The sequence below is a fragment of the Astatotilapia calliptera genome, chromosome 4 (assembly GCF_964374335.1).
Source record: "Astatotilapia calliptera chromosome 4, fAstCal68.1, whole genome shotgun sequence".
Taxonomy (NCBI): Eukaryota; Metazoa; Chordata; class Actinopteri; order Cichliformes; family Cichlidae; genus Astatotilapia; species Astatotilapia calliptera.
This window is the reverse complement of record NC_137425.1, coordinates 3,868,198-3,893,779: the sequence shown is the minus strand read 5'-3', so window position 1 is coordinate 3,893,779 and position 25,582 is coordinate 3,868,198. Positions and strand designations below refer to the sequence as shown.

The 25,582-nt window shown below is 40.2% G+C and overlaps 3 protein-coding genes across 7 annotated transcripts; 1 reads left to right on the top strand and 2 right to left on the bottom strand.

The window, feature by feature from the left end:
- Positions 1 to 452: 452 nt before the first annotated feature.
- On the bottom strand, positions 453 to 6,212 carry sco1 (synthesis of cytochrome C oxidase 1). Of its 2 annotated transcripts, XM_080300087.1 has the most exons (8): positions 5,850 to 6,197; positions 3,963 to 4,082; positions 3,541 to 3,631; positions 3,187 to 3,384; positions 3,009 to 3,101; positions 1,827 to 1,942; positions 1,580 to 1,746; positions 453 to 630 (listed from the first exon to the last, which is right to left on the bottom strand). In XM_080300087.1, exons 1-7 carry the CDS (start codon positions 5,997 to 5,999, stop codon positions 1,612 to 1,614), a joined length of 903 nt encoding a protein of 300 aa, XP_080156213.1. In that variant the 5' UTR covers positions 6,000 to 6,197; the 3' UTR covers positions 453 to 630; positions 1,580 to 1,611. The 2 variants fall into 2 exon arrangements, with proteins under 2 accessions (XP_080156213.1, XP_026019817.1); XM_026164032.2 differs by lacking the exon at positions 453 to 630 and having other exon boundaries at positions 1,388 to 1,746; positions 5,850 to 6,212.
- Positions 6,213 to 6,293: 81 nt separating this feature from the next.
- Positions 6,294 to 8,611, bottom strand: tmem220 (transmembrane protein 220). Its single transcript, XM_026164033.2, has 6 exons — positions 8,139 to 8,611; positions 8,032 to 8,061; positions 7,875 to 7,935; positions 7,519 to 7,642; positions 7,237 to 7,296; positions 6,294 to 6,624 (listed from the first exon to the last, which is right to left on the bottom strand). Exons 1-6 carry the CDS (start codon positions 8,238 to 8,240, stop codon positions 6,492 to 6,494), a joined length of 510 nt encoding a protein of 169 aa, XP_026019818.2. The 5' UTR covers positions 8,241 to 8,611; the 3' UTR covers positions 6,294 to 6,491.
- A 4,211-nt stretch (positions 8,612 to 12,822) lies between these two features.
- Positions 12,823 to 25,582, top strand: map2k4a (mitogen-activated protein kinase kinase 4a). 4 transcript variants are annotated; one of them, XM_026164028.2, is made up of 13 exons: positions 12,823 to 13,206; positions 14,043 to 14,078; positions 14,985 to 15,017; positions 18,628 to 18,730; positions 18,820 to 18,994; positions 19,092 to 19,211; positions 19,306 to 19,425; positions 19,520 to 19,571; positions 19,653 to 19,780; positions 23,495 to 23,572; positions 24,394 to 24,542; positions 24,685 to 24,730; positions 24,829 to 25,582. In XM_026164028.2, the coding sequence occupies exons 1-13, from the start codon at positions 13,080 to 13,082 to the stop codon at positions 24,940 to 24,942; spliced, it is 1,281 nt and encodes a 426-aa protein (XP_026019813.1). In that variant the 5' UTR covers positions 12,823 to 13,079; the 3' UTR covers positions 24,943 to 25,582. The 4 variants fall into 4 exon arrangements, with proteins under 4 accessions (XP_026019813.1, XP_026019815.1, XP_026019814.1 ...); XM_026164030.2 differs by lacking the exon at positions 14,985 to 15,017 and having other exon boundaries at positions 18,640 to 18,730; XM_026164029.2 differs by lacking the exon at positions 14,985 to 15,017.

The following is a 25,582-nucleotide window of genomic DNA, read 5'->3' as shown; positions in this document are numbered from 1 at the left end:
AAGCACTGAGGTGAGCTCTGACCCGAGGTACTGGTACCTGCTGTGCTTTTGGAAGCTGATCTTCTGCTGCAGGGGAAACTGCTGCTCTTCTTTTCCTGGGGTGGTTCTTATGGGAGCCGGTCTCATCATAGATTTTTGCAGCTGCACTTAAAGAAACACCTGCTTGCAGTTTTTTAAAAAATGTTACCTAAAGTTAATTTTAATTGCATTGTATAAAACTGCAGGCACAGAGTCACCAACACATTTTGATCACGTGTGACCTGGAGACTCCCTCTGCTGCTTCGAATCCTCCCCGTCTGCTGTCCCTCCCAAACAAGCAACTTCTGTGTCCTGCTTTAAATCTCATCTCCTGGCTTTTTCTAAACATATTAAACATCTTTGTTTACAGTATTCTTTTTCAATGTTAAGTGTTTCAAAGTGAGCTATAAAAATTAAACCCATAATCACCCACATTCTCTTTCTTTTCTATATTTTAAGAAATTAAACATCATGTTTTTTAAAAGTAAGTGAACAAAGTTAATATTTTTTAGCCTGCTGTGGTGTCATTCATGAATCATGAACACTGTCGTAGTTACATGCGGCTGTCCTCTTGTTTGATGGCAGATACTCCCTTCACCCTGGCCAAAAAGGCTAAAATGACCAAAGAAAAAGTGGAAAACAGTTAAACATGAGAGGTTTTTGGACAACGTTTGTGTTTTTTCCATTGTTTAAGCACTGCTTCCAGCCCAGAGTGATGCCTTAAATCCCCTATAGCTGCAGAAAAGGCTAACATTGTTATCTTTTTACAAAAAAAACCCAGCTGAACATGAGAGGTTTTCGGACAAAGTTTGCGTTCTCCATTCTTTAAGCACCGGTTCGAGCACCGTTTAAGCACCGGCACCGTTTCAAAAGTACCGGTTTGGTACTGGTATCGGATAAATCTAAACGATACCCATCCCTATTCATGATCCTACAGCTTGTACCCAATTAGAGCAGCTTTGCATGATTCTCTGTTCAATAACAATCCTTATTTAGCCCATACTGGGTCTTGGTGCCGTCCCTCCAATCGTCTCATTGAAACAAGCTGTTTTAGCCCACATCACTCTTCTTTTAAGGCCGAGTTCTTCTGATTGGCTACTCGAGGTGAACACATTATAGATATACGTGCTCTGTGGCATGTTACAGAGAAAACAGTGGTAAAGAAGACAGGCTGAAACTAAGAATTTAGAGTCTGAAGCCTTAATGTGTGACGCACATGCATGTTGGCACATTATTTGAAAGTTTAGCCATGTTTGATATGAAGAGAAAAAAAAAAGAATAGATCCACTTTTAATTTAAAAATCAAACATTAAAAACATGAAGCTAAATGTTTGTCATTCAAGCTTGAAATGAAACTATATCAAGGTCATTTGGCTGTGTGTGGGTTTGTTTGTTTTTTATTCCACAGTTTGCAAAATGATCACAGAGTCATAGAAAGTAAGATGCAAATATCAGGCATACTGCACACCACCGAGTGTCACTGCAGATATGTATCTTTATGGAGTAGTGTATCCACAATAAATAAAAGCCCAGATAAGACGGCAGTGATGCAGAGACACACCTGAGGATGAGTCCGCTTTAATGGGCTGCTGCTCATTTTCCCTTCTTGAACCTCCTCATGTGTGCCGCTATCGAGTTGGTGATCTCCACACTTCTTTTGTTCTGTCCGAAATAATCCACGAACTCTCCGTCGGGTCCCACGAGGTACATGATGATTGTGTGATCGACCTACAGAAGACAGACACAAACTTAGTAACTGAAGGAAATCACGAGATCTGGGAGCTGATTGAGAGCAGACGGTAACTCACGATGTAGTCGTTGTCTTCATCCTTTGGCCCCTGACTGAAGTACACTCTGTACGCTCTGGAAACTTCATTGATCTGAGCCGTCGTTCCCGTCAGACCGATCAGCTTTGGGGAAAACTCTGAAAGATGAGACAGTAAGAAAGTTTAACACCTAGAAACACAGGAGTAAAGCAGCTAAATGACGGCATAATAATCAGATTTTATAAGAAGCTCTAATCAACACAAACCACTTTCACCTGCAGACCTGCAACCACAACTCCAAAAACAAAAACTTTATTTATTTGCAACTTTTTGTCCCTGATCTGAATCTGTGCACACCTGCATTGTTTTTGCTTTCAACACCTATCCCATTCAGTGTCATTGGAGCTCGAGGCCACACAGAACCCAGGACCACCTCACTGTCAGGCATCAGTGCTAACCACTGCAACACTGCTCACATAAGTCACGATATTTCTTATTTTCCTCAATCATTAAAAAGCACAAACAGACCAAACAGAATCAATTCTTGTCCTCTCACAGTCTGACCATCAGGTGATGCTGGCTCAGAGTGCTTTTTAGGGACATCGATCTGTGTACAGTGAAGGTTTTGTGTTACGTTACTTGACAGAAATGTCTGCACGTGTCTGTCTGCTGTTATTTTTGACCACTGGATGAACAGAAATGTGTTGAATTTCCTTCCACCTCAAGGCGCTTTATATTGTAAGGTAGACCCTATGATAATATATACAGAGAAAAACCCAACCATCATATGACCCCCTATCAGCAAGCACTTTGGCGACAGTGGGAAGGAAAAACTTCCTTTTAACAGGAAGAAACCTCCGGCAGAACCAGGCTCAGGGAGGGCAGGAGTCTGGTTGGGGTGAGGGAAGGAAGACAGGATAAAAGACATGCTGTTAGGTTCTAGCATCAGTTTATAAGACTTGGTATTTAGCTACAAAAGAGTGTTTGTACATATAAATACACACACAGAAGCACTAAGGTGTTATGAAAATGAAAAATATTCTATTTGTCTAATAGAAGTCTAATAGTTCTATAAAAGCAGGGGTTCAGTTGATACCTCTGCTTTTCTTCTGAGAAGATGAATTACAAAAATTACAGAAAACTAAGATGGAGTCGTGACGTCATAGTGGAAAATGTTGTCATGTGCGTGTACTGAGGCACAGTTTGATCACGTTGCTTTCTTACCTTTCACATATGTAGCTAAGGCCTCTGGTGTGTCCCTGTCGGGGTCGATGGTGATGAGGATCGGCGTCAAGTTTGGCAAAGTTTTTATTTTGTCTGCAAAACAACAACAAAAAAAGCCAGATGTTGAGTAAAATCAGGACTTTGACTTCTCGCTGCAAATAAAAAATGGTTTAAATACCTATTTCATCCACCACTTCGATCATCTTCTCCAGTTCATCGGGGCAGATGTCGGGGCAGTGAGTGAACCCGAAGTAGAGGAGGATCCACTGGCCGAGGAAGTCCTCGCTCTTGGTGGGCTTGTTGTTGTGATCGATGAGTGAGAACGGGCCTCCCAGCGCCGCCTTCCCTATCGACTTGTTCCTCTCTTTTTCAATCACTGCCAATTGCAACACAGTCACAGAGGAGGAGCATTTAGGACCCCTATCACTTTATTTAACCTTTATATCTATAAAATACACAGTCTGTCTGCGGTTTCTTTCTATACAGGCATTGAAGTTTAGTCTTAGAGCGCATTAACCAGTGAAATACTTACTTTCTTCCTTTTCTTTCTTAAAATATTTCATCCCTCCGAGCAGCGCACCACCGATGGCAAACGTTACTGCTAAAGATTTCCACGTCACAGGCTTTAAAGAGAGCACAAAGGAAGCAAAAGGACTGAACGGGTGTAGTTATACAGATATTTATGTCTTGACATTCTCTACCTGCAAATAAACTCTTGGTAAGCTTATTTTAACAGCTCCATATCCTTTGGGTCACCTTAAATAAATCAGTTATAGCTGAGTTTGGGAGAAGACTGCTACAGACTGCTGCTACAGGCCCTAATGTCAGTCATGTCCCTGCCCTATATGACAAAAGAAACCTTTAAAACTTAGTTAATGTCTGAAAATTTCAATTGAGAACAAATGGAGTTGATCACGCTGGGGATCAGCTGTAACATAAACGTTTAACTCTTACCCCAGACGTCTTTGGCTTATCTCCTGATGAGGGTGGAGGAGGCATCGAGGAAAACGTTCTTAAGCTGTGTTGATTCTGCCATTGCGTTGCTCTGCAGGTGTGCCGCTGACTCCCATTCACCTGTTAATGAGCAAGCACAGGAAGCTGTGAGTTGATTTAAGTCGTAAAATATAAAAATGCTGCAGTTAAATATGGCCACAGTTTCAAATGAGGTCAGTGGATACAGGGGTGGTGTCATCAATGCGGCTGATGCATTTCTCTTTGCTAAGATGGGCAGTAATGTTAAAGCAGCCTCTTAACTACTTAAAGTCACTGCTGTAAGTCTTGAAAACAAAGGCATTTATCTCTGATTTCAGGAACAGCAGCGCCCCCGTCTGCAGCAATGATAACTGCACTGAGAGTCATCTCTACTCTTGGACCTCTAACAGCTCAGCGCTCATAAATGAGGCAAAGGTTACTGCTTTAAAGTGATCTTTCCACAGAATCTCTTTCATCTTCTCCTCTTGTCTCAGCTGAAAGACGCTGGATTTTGCTGCTGCCCTGAAGGTTCAATCTAAAATCCAGGTTTGTGACAGTAAGCTTTACATACAGTAGGCATTACATATGCGCCAGCGTAATAATTACACTGCTTAATGCTTAATTAGCTACACTCCCCTATTAGCATTACCAAAGCTGCTACCTTATTATTATTACCATCTTATTTGTATGTACTTTTTATATTTAGTGGTGTTTGACAGTGGGTGGGTTGTCACATTTAGGAATAGACAGATTTACACAGTCAATATAAAAAGTAATCAAAGACGTCCTGGCCTGCTGTTATTAATAACTGGTTGATGAGGAAGGATTGTCAGCTAACGCAGCTGAGCTGTACTCTCCAGGTTATAAAAGCCAGCCCAGGTGACCTGCTCAGTCTCTTCCATTCCACCAGGTATCAACTCTCCTTGATGTTTGTGTCTTGGTTGGTTTATGTTTAATAAATCATCTTTTATTAAAGTAAACATCTTTTGTGGACTCCCTCCTTGTTGCCTACCTTGACACAAATGACACACAATTCAACTCACACCGGACACACACACACAAAAATACTACGAGGTCGATAAAGGACACAAAGGTTTAATCTTAAAGTTCCTGATGGGCTGATCACACCAGTCACGTTGTGTTTCCCAGGTCACGGAAATCAAGAGCTAATATTTCATCAAATACACTGATCGCCCACAGCTGTGACATCAATATCAACAAGCACCAATGTTCATAATGATGCAACAGTGGAGATGAACTGCTCCAAACACTCACGTTTCTCACATATTTTCTACTTTTGCATGTTTATTATGTCAAAGAGCAATGTAACGAGGGGCAGCCAATCAGGAAAAAGGATGGCTCAAAGTTCGTTAGAGCTCAAACTGCTTATTTCAGGGCCCAGTATAAGGCAAATAAAGCTTAATTTGAAATGGGAAATATGTCACGCTACTCTAGTAAAGTCCAAGAAAAAAAAAAATATGTGGAGTTGGAACTTTCTATAATAAATCAGCTTGAACAACCAGTTTCCCTGAGATGGGACTGAAAATGGATCTTCGTCCAGCAGTGGGTTTAATCCAGGTCTTGGCCCCGTGTCTGTGGCTCATCTAGTTTCCAAACTAGGTTAAGGTGGTGCTGTTAGGAGGTGAAGCAGGTGTGAATGGAGATGGTTCTAAATTATTGAGTGCCCGCCCCCCCGCGCGCGCGATACAGACAGCAAAATTATTTGCCAATATTTTAAAACTATTTGAAATTGTTGTCACTAAACTACAAAGAAAGACCGGATCATCTGACTGTTTGCCACATGACTCTAACTGTTAAATGTTTCAATGAAGTGTGCTAGCTCCGCGGACACAGGCAGGTTTGACCTACCAGGTAGCAGTGAGTTCTCCGCGGGGACAGCGTGTGTTTCAGGGCCGACTGCCTCGGTAAAGCGCCGAGTGTGAGCTTCGCCGGACTCTGTAAGACTCTGCTGTGAAGCAGCCGGCAGCCCAGGCTGTGATACAGCACACTCAGAGCCATGGTTGGACCTGAACAGAACCGCTACAACAAGCAGGAAGCCACTACAGCTTTGGGAAAGCATGAGAAGTGAACAGGAACTCTGCGGACTGGCTTCTGTTCTCAGATCAGTTATACTGCAGCGGTGCTAGTTTTAAATAGCCCACAAGGCGCTAAAGTGGCTGATTTCAGATCCGTAGCCGGGGAACGGTTACTAAACACAGGAAAATGCGTCACAACCTTCTTCTTCTACTGTCTCTTTTGGCCGTGTCTATGCTGCCACCCGAAGAATGGAAAAGGTTTACTTTTAGACTAGACTGGTCTTAAATTCACTTTATTTTATTTAACTTGAAAATTACATTTGATTTAACAGAAGATAAAGTTTAAATAATAAACTTTTTTATTTTTATTAATTATTTTACATAAGTGTTCAATAAAAACTCAAACGGATCAGTGCATTTTAGCGGTCATAGATTTGTGTTTAATCAGGTTTCATCAGCCAAAACAGGCTGATGTCTAAATGGCAGTCGTACAGTGTGAAGGCCAGTCTGATCTCAGATCCTTGTTGATGTGGTAATAAAGCCAGGCCACAAATGGGAAGACTGTGATGGCAGCAGCTGTGGAGACTCTGAGTATCCCGACAGGAGCTCTGACAAAATGAGGAGATGAGGGGGAGGAAAGGAAAACAGAGAGCAGATGAAATATAAAGGACAAAAAAAAGTATGGTTGAGTTATAGGCTCAATGTAGGCAGAAAAAAGAACAACAACAACAACAAAAAGAAAAAAATTAACAATGCTAAATTTATTAGCTGAGATTAAATTTTCAAAAACATGAAGAGGATATTCTTTTGACACAAAAATATGAGGTAACATTTGGATATTCTCTGAGTTTACCTCAGAAAAATGAACAGAAAAATCACTAGGATTAAATTGTTTTTCTAAAAAAAAAAAAATCTCACAGTAATTATTATAATATATTATATATACACACATACAGACACACACAGAGAAAAAAAAAAAACTATACAAAGTTAAGTTTTTTGAAAGTTAAAAAAAAATATATATATATATATATATATATATATATATATATATATATATATATATATATATATATATATATATATATATATATATATATATATATATATATATATAAATAAAATCAAAAAGTTAAGAAAAAACAAAACAACAAAAGACAAAGATATTTTGTAAAGTTCTCAGTATAAGATGGAAATGAGATTCAAACTAAATCTGTTACCTTCCAGAGTGGCGACACAGGAGGAGCCAAATTGCAGTCAAAACGAGACCTGAAAATTCTCTAAAGGGATAAAAACTATATCAAATATCCATGTATAAAGATAATAATCTGCAAAATATGTTACATTAGTGTTTCATACAGAATTAAACTATAATGATACAGCAGAATGCCTTTAATGAAGTGATAGTTATACCGTCTGATAGGCAGCACATTTTTTTGAATGGAGAGCCTAAAAATGCGTAAACGGTTTGTTTTTCTCAGATCAGGTGAGGTGTGGCGTACCTGCCCTCCTCCTTCTGGAAGATCTGTGTGATTTGCTCTTTGTAGAGCGTCCATCCCAACATGGCACTGATCGCACTGGAAATCAGCACATGAAGGTCAGCAACACGCCTCCAGGGCAAAGTCTCTGAAAAGGAAACAAAAATAATGAAGGCAAACAATTGAAATCACAACCCTAACTCTGCAACGAGCTGCACGGTCAGGATACAGCCGCAGGGTGGCGCTACGTGCACTGGGGAAATGCACGAGTAAAGTTCAGCAGCAACGTAAGATACCAGCTTCATGCACGTTAATATGAGGACTTTATTGTTAATATGCGAAGCATCTACTGGCAAATGACTCCAAACTCATCCCTGTACCTGTCACATGAGGCTTCACAACAATACACGCACTCAGGACTGCAGGGACGCCGTAACCAGCCTGAAAAAGAGGGTGGTGTTTATAATAAACTGTGCAAAAAGATCAAAATGTCTAAAAATATGGACCAAAAAAAAGTGTACTCTTGTGTAATCTTACCATCCATAAACCTGCATCTGGATCATTGATCTGCAGCGGGAAGTCAGGACATAGTTATTGATCACAGTTCAAAGAAGTGCTGAGAAGACAAAAAATCAAACTCTCACCTGGACGTACGACGCCAGAGCGAAGAACAAACACATGAAAACGTTGCAGATTTGCCAAACAACAAGAAACCACGGCTTCCTCTCCTTACAAACTTCTCCCATAGCTGCTTATTGTTTCACTTCCCCGCCCGGGCCAACGGGACGTGCACACGTTTTAAAGCAGGCGCACCTGCAGTTCCGCAAGGCTGTCAAATTGGTCAAAACCGTGATGGGTTCGTTCGATATATATCACGTCTGCTGACGGATGCATCGATCACAGGCGGTGTAAACGACACGCACTATCGCGTTGTTTCTTTATTTTATTTATATATTTACTTTTTATTTTGTTTAATTTTCCATAATTTGCACAAAAAAGTAATTAAAGTTGTTAATTTAATGTGTCATATCCCGCAAGCATCTTCTAAAACAAACAAACGTGTACGTAAGCATCAAATAAACCTGGCACCCTTTTATTCCTGGACACCTTGATCGATAAATCGAGCACACATTTCAAAAGTCCGCAATGACGTTAGTCTGCTAGAAGACACGCCTTATCCGATTAATCAGACGCGTCCTTGCCGCCGCCATCTTGCAGCGGGGTTCTGAGACCAGTTAAAGATGGAATCGGGACAATTTTCCATATTCTGCTACTGTGAAGATGCTGATAAAGTTCTCCACAGCAGGGAAATATGATCTAAATCCTTTAAATGCTTTATCAGGATGAGGATTGTTTTGTTTTCCTCATGTTAGGTTTGATTTATTGTATTTTTGTCTTTTCTTTGTTGTCATTGTTGTTGTTGTGTTATTTTAACATGTTCAAAATAAAACCGCAAAAAGGAACAGGCTATGTTTCGACATTACTTACACAAAGCATGCAGTTAAATATCATTTTACAGAAGCTCTTTCTCTCTGTGTGTGTTTTAATATGAAAACTTGAAGGTTTGCATTTATTTGTCTCCAGTTTCTGACGTTTCTGACATGAAATATTTTTCCTTTTAATAATGGAGATCCCGGTTATGATATATATTTATATGCCTTAATAATGCACTAGGAATTACAGTAGTTCCCCGCACCAATATGGTGGCTGGGCGGAGGTGTTGCTGCAAAGATTTATGATATCTTTACAAAATAAAAGTACCATGAGTATAAACCTTGTCACTGGTCAGAACAAAGACCAGAAAAGAAAGAAAAATGTCTGAAAATCTAAACTAAAGCAAACAAAGCAAACAAAGCTGCTTAGATTTTTTTTTATTTTTTTGTTTCATTCTTCTTCTTTTGTTAAATATAAATGTGTAAACACTACTTTAACACTTTTGTATTAAATCAGCAGACCCAGACTCTTATATTATACTAGTAAAGTTTCATTTGTTTAGATGTTTCAAGCCCATAAAATTTAACTGTAGCTTTGACATTGCTTGTATGTGGTAAAAATGGCATTAAAATACATAATAACTTGATTTACACGTGTGCACACAGCATTGGGAATCTATTACGTTGGTGCAAATCAAAGTGACAGCAGGTGCAGCGAAGCAGCAACACAAGACAGTTTAGCAGGTGCTGGTCATGGGTCACTGCTCTTTCACTTCTCACTGATTTTTTTGCCTGTTTTACATTTTACTTTTTTGTCTTATATTGTGACAATCAAGTGTGCCCTGAATATTAATTTAAATGTACCATGCATTTATTTCGAGAATTATCTAAATTAACTGTGATCTATAAGAAGTATAAGGAGTGAACACAGCATCCAGCTCAAAACAAAAAGCAAAAAGGTTTCACCTCAGATGAACTTCAGTGCAACCTTAGACACTATTATTTTAACATGTATCCAGCCTGAAGCTTGTAGATTATTCCAGGAAGAAGGGCAACATGTTCAAAAGCTTTTTCAAATTCAAATTCAAATTTTTATTTGTCACGTACACAGTCATACACAGTACGATATGTAGTGAAATGCTTGGACAACTGCTCGTGACCTAAAGAAAACAAAAAAGGAAAAGGCTATGAATAAGACAGGAAATAAATACGAAAAATTAAAAAGGGTAAATTTAACTAGGAAGGAATAAAATATAAATTAAGGTTAAAAATGAAATAACTGTACAACACAAATTAGAATGAAGGGTAAATTTAACTGGGAAAGAATAAGATAAAATATATAAATTAAAGTTGAAAATAAAATGACTGTACAACAAAATACACAATATAGAACTATATAAGAATTTTTGGTAATTTTTGGTAATTTGGATGTTTTTATGTACAGCTGTGAAGGCTGATTCTTGGCACGCTTTTACACACTCTGCAGGATAGTACACTGAAAGCACACTGAGTCACAAACAGGTTTAATCAATGTGGCAGTGAGCTAAAATGAGGTGAAACTCCACTAGATACTTATTTTTAATCTAATATAGTCAATTTACCTCAATTTCAGTTTAATTTCAATTAAATTTCACTTATTCCATAAAATGTAATTCAGGATTCTGTGTCATATCTCCTGCTTATAATATCTCTTAAGGACATTGATGTGACTCCTAATACATTTTAGCCAAGCACTGCTGTATTTTATTTTGAAACAAACTCCGTTGAACGTCGGTTCTGTCTGCTGCTCGCGAGTCGACCGCTACTTATGTATGGAGGGACAAAGGTGCCAAAATGACATAACTAAATAAATAAATAAATTAAGTTACATGAATGAAATCAAGCCGTAAATAAATACAATACAATACAATATAATTGATTTAATAAATATCCATTCATTTTATTTGAAAACATACTGAGTTATTTCACTGTTTTATTATTTTGTATTTCCTGTGCTGCAGTGCATCATGGAATAATTTACGCTGTCAATCGCCAACAGACTCTAGCATATGGTTACCCTGTACAGCAAGTCAAGACAGAGAATGGATGACTGCCACAATCAGTTAGTGTTGGTGTCCACTTGGCTGCCAGGTATCCCAAATCCCAACTGGTAATGATGGAGGATCGTGGGACAAAGTGCAAGTCAAATGCTTTTTCTGTTGTTACATTCACCAAATACACTTTGGGTTTTTTTCTTATTTTTATTTATTTTTTAGTTGTGAATGTAGTGACACGATCTTCAAATGTCTAAATGATTTGTCAATGTAGAGTCTACTTGGAGAAGTGCTCCATTGTTTTTGGAAATCTGTGGTTAGCCTAACACCCAGTTTGCCTTAGCAGCTATGAGCTGCCCAGGCTGTCAGATCTCACCTAATTGGCACACCTGAAAAGAAGTCTATTCCCAGCACTCTGTTTCCAAAGCACTCACCCTAATCTCTAAATGGATGGAAAAACTGGATTTACTCCTCTTAGGTGATATCAAACAGGTGATGTTTTCTTCATTTCAGTGTTTTATTTCTTCAACAACAAATAAGTTTTGCTGATATCAAAGTTAATCTTGGACTGGACAGTTTCAGTGGAGCACTGTCAGTATATTTTAAATTGTGTCACTTGCTTGTTTTTATACCTGATGTTCAGATTGTATTATACTTCTTTATAGCGTTTTATTTTCAATTAATTAATTAACATCAATTAACTGACACTGAAAATATTTGAATGCAGGGAAAGAACTCAGAACCTTTTCAGAAACATCTGGACCAGCAGATGCTGAAGAGTGATATCATGCCAGATTAAAAAAAATATTTGTTATCAAAATTTAGTCAACTGTATTCTAAACACGAGCTGTCTGTTATAAGTGTTGAAAGTCTAACAAACAACAAATAACAACAAACAAATGAATATGAAAAGGGCTTTTTCAATGAGAATTGAGAGTTATGTACACATTTATAGTATTTTTAGGAGAGATCTACACAGAACAGTCTGTTGATTAATTATCATATTATATCTAATATACTGGTGTACCGTTTTTCACCACCGTCTTCCAAATGAGTCCAGTGTTTATGTCCGTTCACTTAGGCTACGTTCACACTGCAGGTCTTAATGCTCAATTCCAATTTTTTGATCAAATCCGATTTTTTTTGTCTGCTTGTTCACACTACAGATAAAATGCGAACGCGCTCTAGTGTGAACGCTCAAAGCGGCCCGCATGCGCAAAAGAAGATGTCACACAACGCGCTGTTTAGACCCAGACCAAACAGTATTGTTTGACTGATGGCCCTTAATATAAAGACTTCGGACTTTACGTTTCCCAATTTTTACTTTAAGTTATTTTGTTATTTACATAATAATGTAAATAACCTAATAATGATCCTTATTGCTGTCAGAATCTGCAGATTACAGTACAAATAAAATGTTCACGTTTCTCCAATGTTGTCTTCCCAACAGTTTCACTGACATCTACACTGGATGGCCAGGAAGCGTTCGCGATGTCTTCTCAGGCGCTTCTCCGGTGCTGATAATTGGCGTCTGTCTTGTGTCAGTGACGTAAAAGACGGATTTAATGCGACATGACCGTTCAAACAGCAGTCGCTTTCTAAAACATCGGATATGTATCGGATTCAGTACCACATACGAAAGTGACCCAGATCGGATTTGAAAATATCGGATTTGCGCCGTTCACACTGTCATAGCATGATCGGATATGGGTCGCATAGGGTCAAAAAAATCGGATTTGGTGCGCTTTCGCCTGCAGTGTGAGAACGTCAGGGATAATGAATTATTTATCGACGCATTTCATGTTGGCACTGTTAGCCCTCCAAACAGTGGGTGTTGACATGTCCGTGTCATTTGGTCAGCTGATTGCGGGTCGTAAAGCCTCTGGGATAGCCAGTTTAGTTAGCCTAGCTGGCTGTATGTTTGTTTTTTTTAACGTTGGTACAAAGGTGGCCTTTAACGTAGCCCTGACGTTTTAAAAAGCTGTAGCAATTTACGGCATTTCAAGCGCCGCTGCCTGCCTTTTTTTGCGGCTGTTAGCCTAGCAACGGTTAGAGTGGCCGTGGGGAAGGGAGTGAAGTTGCTCTCCGAGTCTCTGCATTGCAGCTCCGGGTGCTGCTGATGGAATTCAAACACACAACAATGGCGACTCCCAGCCCTAACAACTCAACAACACCCAGCAGCAACAACGCAGGAGCACACCAGCAGTCCCAGTCCCAGCACATTACCACCATGAGCAGCATGCAGGGTAAGTGGGAGGCGGTGGGAAAATATTCTGGTGAAGCTGGAGGAGGAGGGGAGGGCTCACATTCTGCTGCAGTGAAGGTTAATGTTAGCAAGGCTAGCCGTGGGAGGCTCAGGCTACTCCCAGGACTGAAAAACATTCCCAAGGGAGCGGACTAGCATCCCCTCTCAGACAGGAGAGCTGTTATTGCCGAGTTCCCCAATTGGAAAAATAATCAATTTATTATTTCTTTGCTAACGAGTTAAATGTCCTTGTTACCATTTTTTGGTGTTTTATTGCCCCGTTGCATCCTGTTTTTCTATTGCCTGGACATAATCTCGCCAAGTCCCATTACAAAAACAGGCAATTTTAGCTAGCGGTGATATTTCTTTATCGTACATAAACCTATTAAAATATTTATGTTGGTAAATAACACAGACAGTGGAGGGACATTGTTCAGCTTAGATTAGAGCAGTGTTTCTGAATGCACTTGGGTTGCAGCACTCTTGACATTCAAGATGATCTTCCACACGTACACGGTGGCTTGCACCTCAGTTATGTTAGTGTTACGTAGGCTGACTTTATCAAAACGCCCAACGATTAAGATTTTCTCAGAAGTATTTGCTGTACGTTGATGGAAATAACGTAAGTTAAATAGCTGGATTCGTTATTGGAGTTTAGTTATATTGGATGCATTATTTGCAGATCTATTAAGCAGCAGGTTTATGCAACTCAGTGCAGCACATCTCCATACTTGCTTGTGCAGACAGTAGTGAAGGCTTTCTCAGTACCACAACACGAAAATGCTCTTTACCTATGCTGTGGTTTTTGTACAAACAGTCTCTCATTTTAACTTTCAGAGTCCAACACCTGCTGGAGATGTCAGAGTGAAACAGGTAGCTACACACTTCCTTGACTTAGTAGAGTCAGATAAGCAGATGACTTTAAAAATACAGTGTTTAATCTGGATAGTAAATTCTTGGGAAAATGAAACAGCTATTACATACTCTGATTTAGAAAATAAATCTCACAATATACTGATGTAAGAATCCCTGAATCATGAAGGTGAATATTGCTTGATTGGAATTAGGTGTATTTCACTTTAATGTAATCAGTGTAAATGAGATGCATGCATTTTTCAGCCCTCGTAGATGTCACAATAATAAACTTTATGCCACTTTAATTAAGCCTAACGTTAGCGATAACATAACCTTCAAGTGCTTTGATTGTTTAATTTTTATATTTACATTTACGTCACGTAATCCTGTCTGTTTACTTTTCCCTGACTGTATTTCATCTTTCATTTTAATGCTGCTAACTAACGATTCCTAACTCCTCCCGTGATGCTGATGGATGGTGAGCTGTCCTAAGAGGAAAAACAAAAGTGTTTTATTTATGTACACATTTGTTGTTGTTGTTGTTGTTGTTGTTTTTAAGTTCAAATAATTTCACGATCATAAGTCATGCTCGTTCCTTTTTAGTTTTACCTGCAGGCCATTTTTCCTTCTTCACTGACTGACACCTCATCCTGCTCCAAGTGCTTGGCTCATAAACATGCGTGCATGCCAGTGCATTGCCATTCAGGAAATGCATTTAACCTGCGATAGATGCACCCGAATGTTTGACAGCTCCGAAACTAAAGCCAGGGCAGTTTTTGTAAATTGCTTCTCGGGCTTTTGAGTTGTTGGGATGTCAAAGTCAAAACTGACAAAGTAGTAGTCTATCTCTTGAGGTATATAACACAGGCTGGCATATGGAAGGTGAAATATAATAAAAATAAAAAGCTGTCTTCTCACCTCTAGGGTTTCAGATAAACCTGTCTGGAGCTCCCCCAAGTAAGCCAAATCTCTTTTGCTTCAGCACCAACAGTTCTCATCCCTTTGTTTCTGCCTGACAGTCTGGTATGGGGGAGTCTGTCCTGCTGTTCTTCACTAATCTGAGTCAAAACTTCTGATGGGTTCAAGTAGGCTTGTGCCGGTACCTGATGCTTTTAATATGACCTTTTCAGATATCAGGATATATCAGGCTACAGACGCATGCAGTTATAGAAATGTTGTTTGTTTTGTCCACGTCAGGATTTTTGTGCTGCGCAAAAAGACCTTTATTTTTATTTTTTTGTCAGACACACTTCCAGGAAAAGCGTGTCTGTTCTCGTCGGCACAAGCCTAAAATTCAGAGCTTCCATTGATATTTTGGCACGAGATCTCTCAACGGACCCCCCTCTCCCCCTTCTGCCAACCAAAGAAACACCAGTTTAAAAAGTGCAATGGAAGCTCTACCTGGCTGGTTTTCAGTGTGCAACTAACCAGCATAAGTAGTGCCTGTATAAGTGTTGTGTGTTACTTTTTTTTTCCCTCCCCTTGGCATTGGTGCACTCCAGCATAGCCCTTTCTTGTCGAGACAAGGTACGCACACTGTGAAGTTGTCATTTCACACAACTTCTTCCATTGAAACCTAGTGGAATTTCAGCACTCGCATTCCTGTGGTATTTTGGGTGGAGTGAGCTGTCCTTCGATTCAAGGTGAAATCAGAGCAGTTGGCCTGAGGAGCATGTTTCCCAATATATATTTCATTTTATTTTTTTCTTTCTTACATCCCCCCCACCCACCCACCACCCCCCTTCATGTTTATCTTTGGGTTGGTCTGTTTGCATTGTAAGTGGAGGTGGTTTAAGCAGCATGCTGGATTTCTGTCTCTGCATCAACATCAGTGTCTGGGTATTTTTTTCATCTACTGTTGACATGCTTTGGAAATTTGAGTCTTTAAATTCTTAGTTTTGCACAAAGCCAGATGGTAATGCAAGTTATGATTATGAGAAACATAAACAGTGACATGATCATTTCTCACTGGTTTTTGTGCCTAGTTTGCATTCATCTGCTATTTTATTTGGTCTGTACAGCCAAACGGTCCAATCTAGCAGTCCTGCAGTAAATCCTCCTCTTTATAGTACCCGCTACGACTCCTACCAACTGCGTGAGGAGCTGTAGGGGTTTGGTTACTTGCGGATTGAGTGGAGGCCCTTGTCGTCTGGTCCACGGCTGCCCTGACTGGTGTTAGGGACATGGAACGCCACCCCTCTTATGAAGAAAGAAGCTAGAGCTTGTGTATGAGGTCTGTCGCATCCAACTGCAGATTGAGGGTCGTCTGGGAGTGTCTGGCAGAGTCTCCAGTCGGGGAAAACTTATTCTTAGGCCATGTTCTGCTGTTGTGGCCCCCTAGACCCAGAGTTGAAAGGTGCTGTCATCCAATGGATCTTGGTTATTTTGTGTCTTTGGTCTCTGGAGAATGTCGTAGGTAACAGAGGACCAGATGACTTTGGATTTAACTCAAGGATGCATTGTACCTACAGGTTTTTCTATTATTTAGGCCACCACATTTATATCAGTACCTGCAGATCAAACACCTGTGTAAAGCAATAACATAGATTTCCCTGAAATCATCTTCATTCTTTCACTTTTAAGGTGTTGTTTTTTTTAAAGATTATTATACATCATCAAGTGTCATCATGGAGATATCAGATTTACTTTGAAAAGCCCCACCTCTTTACTATGTATGAGTTGTAAATTATAAAGATGCATACCCATTATATTACCAGGACTGATTGGTTTTTCTGTTGTTTGATGTACCCTGATTGTTTTGATGAGGCAACATTGAGTGCTTAGAACAGCTGTCTGAACGACCTTCACGAGGGAGGATTTTTTGCAGGACTGCTCAAGTAGATCGTTTCAGTTTTAGCTAATGATACTAAACTGGCAACTGACTGTACACCAGTATCAGCCTGCTTGCAGTTGAGTCAGTGAGGTTGCTCCACTCACTTATTTATTTGCATTTTTTTTGATTAAAGTAGATTTATTCAAAAAGAGATTCATTCACTTGTTTTTCCAAGTAAACTTTTTAGTGTTATTATCAGATTTTTTTTTTTTGTTGTCCATTTCCTCAAAAATCACAAAATACAAACATTAGGAAAGTGCGCTGATCTTTTAATCAAGATAACTCATTGCCTTCTGTTTGTTACTCAGTCATGCTTACGTGTCTAGTCAGCCAGGAAAAACCCCGTCTGGATTTCAACATGGAAATATTACAAGATTGTCTGCTTCCTGTACAAAGACAATCTAGTACTCCAAATCTATAAAACTTCTGACTTTAGAATGCATCTTATCGGACCCACCATGTTTTTCTTTTTAATTCCATTATTATGAGCTTTATGAAAAATGTGGTTGGGTGAGGGTTGTATTGTTCCCATGAAAAGACCAAAGTAACTGACTGAGCTGTCAGCAAACCTGAATAGAAATAAAAACGTCCTGTGTTTTTATCGATTTCCCAAAAGCTACAGCCAGTGTGGTTTTAAGCAGACATTATTTAAACTGGAAAAGTTGTACGTTTGTTGGGGACTGTTTTCATTGGTGGATTAATCCCATTTTAATCCAATAAACTCCAATATGTGTGTTCATGCTAATGCTGTTGTGCAGTTTGAGACTGCATATCTCTATCGGGGATGAAAATTCTCTCTGCAGCATGCCTGAATTGAATCCCTGGATGCAGAAGGATATTGAAGACAGATTTGTTTACCTCTGTCTTCATGTTCCAGTTGGTAACAACATCCATGTGACTAGAAGCATGTGACCTCAGGTGGTGCCTTTTGCATTGTTGTCTGATGAAGATGAATGCAATAAATCTGTAAAACTGGGGCCCTGCAGTTCATGAAGTTTGAATTCTTTTAATTTTGTTGAGAACCTCAAGATGGTGACATTAGACTTTTTCCAAATTATCATTAATATTTATTTTTTTTTCCCCTTCTACCTTGTTCTGCGGAGAGTTCTTCCTTTTGAAAGGGAGTTTTTCCTTCTCACTGTCACCAAGTGCTTGCTCACAGGGGGTCGTCTGAAGACCGTTGTTGTGATTTAAAGCTACATAAAGAAAATTGAATGGAATAGGTTTTCTTATAATATTGAGATTTGCATTTAGGCAATCGTGAAGAACCCTTTCAAAAGTTTCTGGATGTGGATTGAATCCACAGCGCAGTGGTTCGAACCTCACTGCAAGAACGAAGAAAATGGATGAATGGACTGAATCCAGAAAGTAATAAAGAATGTCATGGAACAGAAATGCTACACCGCTCACAAACTCATCTCTTTGGTCTTTTCATGGGGTAGCTAAGTTTAGAAAAATTGGCGAAATTACCAACAATATGTTCGAAGGCTTGCGGATGAGTATTTTTGTAAATATGCAGGTGTTGCAGAGGTTGCCAGTTCCCATCCCAATAATCTATAAAAAGCATGTCATCTATAGATTTCAGGAGGTTGGGATGCATTTAATCATCTGCCCAGTCCTTGTGTTGCCTCATTTCATGGTTGGTATCGTTTTCAATCACTGATCATTCGGAGCTGTCGTGTGGGATGAGTTTGGTCGTTTCATCGGCGTTTGATTCATGTTTCTCTCGCTCAGGTAAACGTAAAGCCCTGAAGCTGAACTTTGCCAATCCTCCCATCAAACCCATGACTAGATTCACACTGAACACGGCCGGGCCGCCCTTCCAGAACCCTCACATGTGAGTGAGCTTTCCCCCAGGCTTGTCTGTTAATGTAGTTCATCCAGTTTCTCATTATTTTGGCCGGCTCTTTCTTTCTTCCCTCTCAGAGAGAGGCTGAGGACACACAGCATCGAGTCCTCGGGAAAATTGAAGATCTCCCCAGAGCAGCACTGGGACTTCACAGCCGAAGATCTCAAAGATCTGGGCGAGATCGGCCGAGGAGCTTACGGCTCCGTCAACAAGATGGTGCACAAGCCGAGTAACCAGATCATGGCGGTCAAGGTGATCATTGCCCTTTCTCTGTCTGAGCTAAAACTGAACACGGGAGCGATGTCTGTGAGTCTGTTTGATACGTATGGAAGCATTTTGTCATTTTCAGAGGATTCGATCAACAGTTGATGAGAGAGAACAGAAGCAGCTGTTGATGGACTTGGACGTGGTTATGAGAAGTAGTGATTGTCCTTACATCGTGCAGTTTTATGGTGCTCTGTTCAGAGAGGTGAAATGAAGTCACTTTGTTACAGAATGAACAATAATGTCTCACCTCAAAGGAAACAAGTGACTGAATATTCCTTGTTTGTTTGTTTTTTCAGGGGGACTGCTGGATTTGTATGGAACTTATGGCTACCTCGTTAGACAAATTTTACAAGTTTGTATATGGCTCATTAGATGATGTGATTCCAGAAGAAATATTAGGAAAAATAACTTTAGCTGTAAGTTTTTTGGACTTGAGTCTTCCTTATTTTATCCATATTAGAAGCCCGATTATCGTCTTGTTGTCCTAAACTCTGTTTTTGCATGTTACAGACTGTGAAGGCGCTTAACCACTTAAAAGAAAACTTGAAAATTATACACAGAGGTAAGAGGATACCTGACTTTCACCATTGTAATGCATTTGGATCATTGCGTGTCTTTTCACCAGCCGTGTCTCTTAACTCAGACATTAAGCCGTCAAACATCCTCCTGGACAGGAACGGCAACATAAAGCTGTGTGACTTTGGCATCAGCGGTCAGCTGGTGGACTCCATCGCCAAAACCAGAGATGCCGGTTGCAGACCGTACATGGCGGTGAGTAACAGGATGAGGTTACCGAAGTAGAGTTAGCCACAAATCGGCTTGAGTCCATTGAGCTTCATGGAAAATGACAGCTCTGACCAACCAGTATTTCAGTCACTGTCCACTTTATTTATCACCTGCTTATCCATGCTGTTACTCAGTGAACCAGCCATGTTCCAGTAGTGCCATCTACAATACCACAGCTTGAGTTAAACATTAGGATGGAGAAAATGTGTCGTCTAACGTTGGTCATTGTGTATTTCCATCATTCTTATGGAAGAAATTGTGGCTACTTGGAAAGAGCCAATAACATGAATTTCAGTGGTTAATGAAACATTAAAACAACATGTTTATAATCACTAGAAAAATTCAATAAAAAAAACAAAACAAAACACAAAATTGGCTCATTTTTGTGGCAATTTTACCTGAAAATCGGGTCTAAATGAGGTTTGAAAATCTTTGTTCCTGCTCATCTTAGAAGAGCTCTAAATAGAAACATGCTAAGATTTCTATTCAAGTCTTCTCCTTGTATAAAGACTCTGGTATCTCTGAAGCTGCTGATCTCTTGAAATTTTCACAGTAAGAGTCTAGTTCAGGACAGAGGTGGGTTAATGGGATGTTTAAAAAAACCCCCCAAAAAACAGCTAATTGGCTTTTGTGAAGCTCTCTGTATACCTGACTGCAGCACCATGAATAACTGAATAAACAAAGTGCCACCAGTAAAGTTGAATTTAAAGTGGCTGAGAAAGACCTTGTAATATACGCTACAAAATGCATTATGGGTAAATGATAGTTGGGGAGATTGGGGATGGGATAGACAATGAACCTTCACTGTGTGTTTTTCCTGCAAATTACCCATCTCGTAATAGACTCAGTTAACCATCTTCTAATGGCTGCTGCCATCGGGATAATGACGCGAGTCACGCGGCAACGATCGCTTCAAACAGGTTTCATAAACATCAGAGTCCCTGAAATGAGCTGAAGCACCTCTAGGTACTTATTTGAAGCATTAATTTCAATGATCACCAGAACATAAAACTGCACCGACTGCATTAAAAAGCTTTTTCTGCTTTCTAATAAAAAGTTTTGCTTCTTCCACAATTTTTTTTTTTTTTTTTGTAACCTGTGTTCAGCATATTTTGAGTGTGTTGTGCTGCTTAATTGGATCTGGTATTTAGCAGCACAGGGATGTGGTAGAATGGAGTCGATGCATGAAAGTGCAGCTGACAAAATCTGATAAATTGCAGAATTTTTGAAGCAGAGTCTCAAAGGTTTCTAGTGCCTCGTAGAATCCAAGAACTTAGCTGTTGAGTAGTTACAATGAGGACCAATCAACTATTAACTGGTTATTTTAAATAATTTCACTTATCAGTAAGAAGGTTACTGGTCTTGAATGTTCCTCCTGGGTTTTGTGCTGACTGTAAACGACAGACAGTCAGAGGTTACAACAGTTCAGCCTATTCTATCACATGAAGGTCTTAATGATAGTCTGTGCAGAGACACCATCCTCAATACCTGAAATCCTGTTAGAGGAGAAAAAATGAATTGTTTAAGAAACAGTCGAATATGTGTTTCTAAGGATTTTTAGTTCTTTATGAGACTTTAAGTAGAATATTTGGAGATCTGTTGCTATTATTTGGAAAAATTATTTAAAATGCTGATAAACATTTTTTTTAAATGTACAGGTCAAACATCTGACGATAAATAATCTGTCACATTGCTTTTTCTCATTAATCACACTGTGTGTCGTACACATGCTTGCGTGTGTGCATGCAACCAAAGCTTTCAAAGAGGTGATCTCATCGTGACATCATCGCTTGAGGTTATTTTTGCCGCAGGGTTACGTCAGCTGGGGGGCACCTCCTTCTGACCCTCCGTACCTCCTAGCCCTCCTTGTCTCTCTGCAGCAGTTTCCATTCTAAATTTGGTTAGGCGATATTAGGACCCGGCGGTACGCGGCCTCCTCTGCACGCTCTCCGCTCTCCCAAAGGCCGCGGCAGGGCGCTTCATTCATGACTCTGTATGAACCAAGTTACCCGGGAGCTTCCCACGGCTGTGAGCTCAGCGTGCAGGAATCTCAGCTCCAGTTTCTGGTTTCCAGCTGGCACACACACCAGGTGTGTGACCGCCGTGCTGCTGGTTACTACAGGCTCAGTGACGTAGAAAAACAGACCTCGGTGCAGCTGGGAACAGAGCACACACTTTACCTCAGGCTATAGCCTGTACCGGATGCATGTGGATGTTGGACTTTAGAGGACCAGTAGCTCTTGTTCACAGCTGTTAGTGGTTCTGATAAAGTTTGTAATAATTTGGCTAATTTTCTATTTTTTTTAGTATTAAATTTGAACCAGTTTCTCTTTACTTTAGTAGTTTGGTTGTGGTTGTATCCAGCACAGTTATTCGGCTTTTACAGATTTGCTCAGAGCCTAATAAAGTTTGGTTTCTCAGGGTAAAGATGCAAATCTGATTACTGGAGAGGAAAATCCAGATATGAAAAAAAATGCTGTCTAATGATTTCTTCACTAACGTTATGTGCAGTGGTTGTGTAGACGAAGTCTTGGTAGATGCGTGCAGCCTCTTGCTGCAGCGCAGAGCGTCCCACTCAGCTGGGTGACATCAGCCTCTAATTCAGGCCTGTAAATGGGCCAGCGAGGTGCCTCCTCCTCTCAGTGCTGCAGCAGGAGATCTCTGCAGCTCTCTGACGCACTTTGCTCCCGTGTCTGTTCTGCGGCTCTGAGACAAAGTGAAGGTTGATAATGTCAGAAGAAGCCTCGCAAGGCAGGAAGGAGGCAGCGAGCTGATGAACCTCAGAGCTGATGGCATGTCGTTGTGCAGGCGGAAGCATGCCCAGAGGCGATGAGCTGGTTTAGTGCTCTTAGGGCTAGCTGTTGGTTTTGGAAGCACAGATTTCTTTCTTACCATCTTGTGTGCAACTTAAAATGCAAGAGAAACACTTGGGTTAGATCCTAAAATCCAAACTAAAGTAATCCTTTGTTCTTTCCTTGCACTGTGGAGGTTGTGGGCTTTCTTTCTGTTAACGCTGAGGAAGAAAGGGTGTGCAGTTTTAAACCGAACACTCACAGTGACCTCTGGTGTCTAAAGCCTGCAGCACAGTTATTGCATTATAGGGGCAAACCTTTCCAACCTGGGAGGTGATTCAAAGCTGCGTTAACGCCTTTTCTAAGACTCCAAGACACACGCTGTTTATCTCTTATGGTCAGAGCATAAGCCTGCTCAGGAGCTGTCTCAGCAGTTCAACAGCATAGATGCATCATCTCAGAACATTAATTCACTAATGTACTTGCTAATATGTTAGTGATTCAGACTGTTTTTATCTTTAATGAACACACGTGTGGTTTATAGCAGCGGTCCCGTTTGGTACCGGGCCGCGAGAGATGAGGCTCGGGTGTGAAATTTATGGTTTTCGGGGGTTTTTATCATTACTTGTTTAATCGTTTTTATCGTTAACTCTGTTTCCCTGGGTATTTTCCTGTGTGTTATGAATAAATGTTCTTTTTTTTGGTTCCCGGTACTGGTTTTATTTTGTTGTATTTATCCGTCCGTGAAAATATTGTTGGACATAAACTGATCCGTGGCGCAAAAAAGGTTGGGGACCACTGGTTTGTAGTTTGTTTCCATCACTAAAAACCCCTGATGAGCTTTTCTTTTCCTTGAAAACCAGTGTTCAATTTAAAGGTGCTTGCTTCGTCCTGTTTCTGTTGTCAGCCGGAGAGAATAGACCCCAGCGCGTCCCGGCAAGGTTACGATGTCCGCTCAGATGTCTGGAGTTTGGGAATCACACTGGTGAGTTTCAGCTCTTCTTACGTCTCTTCAGGTCCTGAAAGAACCTGGACAAATGACTGTGGAAATTGTATTACATATTTTGCATGTTGTTCTTTTGGTCTAGAAACTGAAGCACAGGAACGTGTACAGAGGGCATCGTTGCAACAAATCCCTATTGAAGGCAGAGTCAGCCTTAAGCTTTGGGGGGGTTCCCCAAAAAATCAACAAATACTTTAACAAGACTTAAATTTCTCGCAAACTGAATATTAAACTGTTAGATACAGTTTAAAACAACAGTGGTGACTGGTTTTGGTAATGTGGCAGACTTGTTCTAAAAGCAGTCTTCTTGGATTACATCTCGTATGGTGGTACACTGGTTGGCATCCTAACCTCACAATAAGAGGGTTCTGGATTCACATGCAGGCTGCACGTTCTCCCTCTGCTTGCACAGGCTTCTCTGTACTCGGTGCTCCAGCTTCTTCACACTGCACCTTCAGCACACACAGACCAGAACAAAGGAAGAAAAGCCAATCGCTGAAAGCCTCATGGTTTCCAGAGACGGCGCGACCTTTCTTTTATTAGGCCCATGATGACAGTGCATACAGTATGAGCAATAAACCTGCACTATAATCATTGTTGGAGGTCTGAAGTTCACCTTTAAACCGTTAGCACATTTAAATATAGTGTGGAGTAGCACCTCTGCTCTCTTCTCTAAACAAAGATGCTTTATGCAGTAAATGTTTATTAAGAAATAAAGCAATCTGCAGAAAATGTTGGGATTTACGCCATATTTGTAGTTTTCCGCTCTCAGTGTGCTTGAACTTTAATGCTATGTGTTTCAGTATGAGCTGGCCACGGGACGGTTTCCCTACCCAAAGTGGAACAGTGTGTTTGATCAGCTGACCCAAGTGGTGAGAGGAGACCCGCCGCAACTCAGCAACTCGGAGGAGAGGCGCTTCTCCCCCAAATTCATCGCCTTTGTCAATGTGTGGTAAGAAATACCTCCATAGACAAGAATTTCTGTCTCTTTGTAGTCTGTGCTGTGTTCTCTTCTGCCCCCCGGTGGATTAATCACCGAACTGCACCCTCCCATAATTTAACACCTCTGCTTTCTTTCTCATCTTCGTCTCAAGCCTTACAAAGGATGAATCAAAAAGGCCAAAGTACAAAGAGCTGCTGGTGAGTTCATGTTAAGTCACCCTAACCTTTCATGTTTTTCTTTTTCTTCTAGGAGTTTGAGTTAATGTAATAATTTGTTTCTTTTTAATCCACCTCAGAGAGATCCGTTCATTCAGATGTACGAGGAGCGCTCAGTCGACGTAGCCGGTTACGTCTGCAGGATCATGGATCAGATGCCGGCCTCTCCCAGCTCCCCCATGTATATGGACTGATAGCAAGATGAAACAGGAACTCATCCATAAATATAAACCACTCTGCAATGACAGCATCAAAAAGAGATAACTAAGTAATTAAAAAAAAAAAAAAAAAGTCCTTGTGTAAATTTGCTCGGTCCCATTATTGCAGTGTTAAAAAGAGAATTGTAAAGCCTAAAAAAAAAAAGAAAAAAAAAAGCACCACGTGCAGTAAAAGTGGTGTCCTTTCAGTCATTTCTGTATATTAACACACTTCTGTTTCTTTCTTGTTCACAAACGCACAGACGCACAGTCACCTAAATATTAATAGCAGCTGAATCAGTCAATCAATCATGACTCATCCTGATCAGGATACATCTCAGTGATTTAGTAACAGTGATTTTAAAGAGAGGAGAAAAAAAAACCCTGGAACTTGTATTTATAGAACCAAAAATCGTGGAGACTCTTCGACATACTGGAATTATGCTCTTTGTGAAATGTTCCCACCTCTTCATGTAACGAAAGCATCGTGTTTGGTATCTTAATGGAACTGTGCTTCTCTGGGTATAAAGCAGTTTAAAAGTGTTGGTAGTCAGTCATGTTGGACCCGCAGTCCACTCAGTGCTCGCTGTGCAGTGGACTCTAAGCTGATTTATGAATAAAGAGAGAGAAGGTTAAA

Excerpts from the sequence above, each read along its gene's own strand:
- sco1 (XM_026164032.2), bottom strand. The coding sequence starts at position 5,999 with ATGGCTCTGAGTGTGCTGTATCACAGCCTGGGCTGCCGGCTGCTTCAC. Across the intron at positions 1,943-3,008 it reads CTTAGCTACATATGTGAAAG|AGTTTTCCCCAAAGCTGATC; the intron begins GTAAGAAAGCAA and ends CTCATCTTTCAG. Across the intron at positions 1,747-1,826 it reads ATGAAGACAACGACTACATC|GTCGATCACACAATCATCAT; the intron begins GTGAGTTACCGT and ends TGTCTTCTGTAG.
- tmem220 (XM_026164033.2), bottom strand. The coding sequence starts at position 8,240 with ATGGGAGAAGTTTGTAAGGAGAGGAAGCCGTGGTTTCTTGTTGTTTGG. Across the intron at positions 7,936-8,031 it reads CAGATGCAGGTTTATGGATG|GCTGGTTACGGCGTCCCTGC; the intron begins GTAAGATTACAC and ends CCTCTTTTTCAG. Across the intron at positions 7,643-7,874 it reads TGTGAAGCCTCATGTGACAG|AGACTTTGCCCTGGAGGCGT; the intron begins GTACAGGGATGA and ends TTTCCTTTTCAG.
- map2k4a (XM_026164028.2), top strand. The coding sequence starts at position 13,080 with ATGGAATTCAAACACACAACAATGGCGACTCCCAGCCCTAACAACTCA. Across the intron at positions 18,731-18,819 it reads CCCTTCCAGAACCCTCACAT|AGAGAGGCTGAGGACACACA; the intron begins GTGAGTGAGCTT and ends CTTCCCTCTCAG. Across the intron at positions 19,781-23,494 it reads GTTGCAGACCGTACATGGCG|CCGGAGAGAATAGACCCCAG; the intron begins GTGAGTAACAGG and ends TTCTGTTGTCAG.